Source organism: Podospora anserina, chromosome 4, assembly GCF_000226545.1.
Source record: "Podospora anserina S mat+ genomic DNA chromosome 4, supercontig 4".
NCBI lineage: Eukaryota > Fungi > Ascomycota > Sordariomycetes > Sordariales > Podosporaceae > Podospora > Podospora anserina.
The window spans coordinates 1,485,735-1,488,627 of record NW_001914850.1 but is presented as its reverse complement, the minus strand read 5'-3'; the positions used below and the strand labels follow the sequence as shown (position 1 = coordinate 1,488,627).

Here is a 2,893-nt window from a genome sequence, read left to right as displayed (position 1 = left end):
GCAGTCGGGGTAGATGACTGCTCTAGACCATATCTCTACCCGACCGGGCCTCTCCTCCTCCACTTAATTTTCTACTGCTCTCTCTCTCCTCGACAGTTTGGGTACATATCTGAGAGATGCCTCTATTCACCCTTTCCACATCCAAGAAGAATGCCTGTACGCTGTTCGACATCAGGTAAGCTATTTTTTTGTTTTATTTTTGGAACACCCTCGGTTATTTGCATGACAACCACTGACCGGGTAATCTGGAACACAGGCTCGAGAACGACTTTATTGTCTTTCGCGGTAACGATCATGAGGCCTCTGGCCAACTGCTCAAAGGAACAGTCGTGCTTTGCTTGTCTGCGCCATTAAAGGTCGAGACGATCAACTTGAAATTGACCGGCACAATCCACTATGGGTATGGGATTCGGCCAGAGAAAGCACCAAAGTACAAGTCACTGACGCTGTTGAGTAGTTGGACCGATCCCAGAGTAACCGCGACAGGAATTAACCATCACAGAATCGATAAGACTGTGAACTTCTACGAGCACCGATGGCGACCATTTGCTGGAGTCGGCGCTTCCAACCATATTCCGACTGGCGACACACATCATTCGAGGGGCACCACGCTAGGCCCTGGCAATTACGAATGGCCCTTTCAAGTCATGCTCCCTGGTAATACCACGGAGAGTGTGGAGGGCTTGCGTGAGGCCAGCATCACTTACAGACTGAAGGCATCAGTAGTGCGGGGCAAGTTTGCATCCGATTTGAGCGCTTACAAACGGCTACGCATCATCCGAACCCTCGAATCCTCCGCCCTCGAGTTTCTACATGCGATGAGTGTGGAAAATATCTGGCCCAACAAGATAGATTACTCGATTCTGATCCCTCAGAAGGCGGTGGTCTTCGGCACATGCATCCCTCTAGAGACGAGATTTACCCCATTACTGAAGGGACTGGAGTTAGGCGACATGACCGTGAAGCTGGTCGAGGTCCATGACATTGTGCTTCACTCGACTAGGTCGTCGGGTGCCTCTTCGGTTAAGGAATACCGGAAAGAAAGAGAAATCGAGACATGGCGACTTCCCATCACGCGCGAGGAGCATTGGCAGGACATGATCAACGATAGCGGGCAGGAGGGCTGGGTTCTCAACACTTCGCTTAACCTGCCGAAGAAACTTTCGAAATGCTTGCAGGATGTCAACACCAAGGGCATCAAAGTCCGACACAAGCTGAAGTTGGTTGTGGCTTTGAAGAATCCCGACGGTCACATTTCGGAGCTTAGGGCGACGCTGCCGGTAACCATTTTCATATCGCCAAATATGCCACTGGACGAGGACGGGAATCTGGTACGACAAGTACCGGTCGGAACACCGTCCCTGCAAGTAGCCGCGATAGCACCACCAGGCTACGGCGAGCATGTTCTTGACCAGCTGTACGAGGATATGGATCCAACCGGGCTACAGACACCAGCTGGTGGCCTGTCGGCTGTTAATAGCCCAATCTATGGAAGGTCGCGCGCCAGCTCCGTGGAGAATCTGAATGCACTCTATCATGGTGCCAGCAGTCCCGTTAATGGTGTGCCATTCAGTGCCAACCAGCTCACTGCTAGGTTGCAGACTCAGCTTAATCAGCACAATCGTAATCAGTCATGGCCAACGATGCGGGCTGCGGAATCGGCACGCCACATGCCCAGCTACGCATCAGAACTTGATACCGAGGATGCCCGTACCGATGAGCAGTCGGCGCCGCCGTCATTACCGCTTACTCGGCACAACAGTGACGACGACGAATCTGCATTGCAGCACCTCGACTATGCAGAGCTTGAGGAGCTCAGCAAGGTTCCTAGTTACCAGACAGCCGTCAAGACACCAGTCCGGCCGCTGGCGTACAATGTTCTCCCAGACTACGAAACGGCGACGAGCGTACCGAGCACACCTCAACCAGGTTCGCCGGAACGATCGCCGCCGTTGAGAGCTACTGAACTCACCCGGTCCGACAACTCGTTCCTGGGAAGCATCGCCGAGGTCCCTCAAGAGTCGTCGACTCAGGATGACGACATGAACCCGCAGAGTCGGCCTGGGACACGCAGAACATCACCCATCCGCTGGCGGCAATTGTCGGTGGGATTGTACCCACACCACTCGCTGCACGGGGAGGGCGATGAGCATCGACGGCTTCACCTTCTCCGTGCCCAACGCGGCTTGGCCTAGAGGTCCAATAGCTCGTCGGCACGCACACCCTGATGAAGCATAAGGGGCGTTCTGAATGGAGATGGAAATTGAGGTTTCCTTTGTATTATAAATGTCTGTTCTGTTGCTTTTGCCTGGAGTCCAGGGCTGGTGGACAGCAAAGGGCATTCGGCAGCTGCAAAGAGCAGCTTTTTTTTTTTTAATAGGCGTTTTAATGACCAATGCATGGGGGGATATTGACACACATGGAGGGGGGTAATGGAGGCAACCTGTCGTTGGCGTTTGGGATTGCCAAAGGCGGCACATTTGCGATGGGAACTGACATCAAGAGGAGGTCTCATGTTTGTTTTGGAGTTGACGGTCATTCTCTTCTCTTTTTTCCTTTTGGTGGTGGGCTGGGTTCGAGGGCTCGATCAAAGAGATTGAGGATCGGGCAGCGGATTATTTGAGGCGCTCTGTGTTTTCGGTTTGGGGATTGATGAAGAGGACATCATCTGAACCAGTTGCTACTTTATACCTTCGATACCCCCTATAGTCAAAAGTCAGCAGATGAATCTAGACCAAAGAATAGCCAGTAAATGGAGTATTTGCTTGTGACTGGTGCTGGTTGTGAGATTGAGGCCGAAGAGATGAGATGGGAGGAGTATCTGGCGGTTTGTACGTAGTGAGATGTCGTGTAGGACAGTACATGTCTAGGGAGGAAACGATCGACTGGGTTC

The 2,893-nt window shown here is 52.4% G+C and overlaps 1 protein-coding gene across 1 annotated transcript; it reads left to right on the top strand.

Annotated features, from left to right (window-relative positions):
• Positions 1-257: 257 nt before the first annotated feature.
• On the top strand, positions 258-2,195 carry PODANS_4_6770 (uncharacterized protein; the record flags this gene model as incomplete). Its single annotated transcript, XM_001906127.1, has 1 exon — positions 258-2,195. A coding segment is annotated over one exon (1,938 nt), but the record flags the coding sequence as incomplete, so codon positions are not given.
• Between the last annotated feature and the right edge of the window lie 698 nt (positions 2,196-2,893).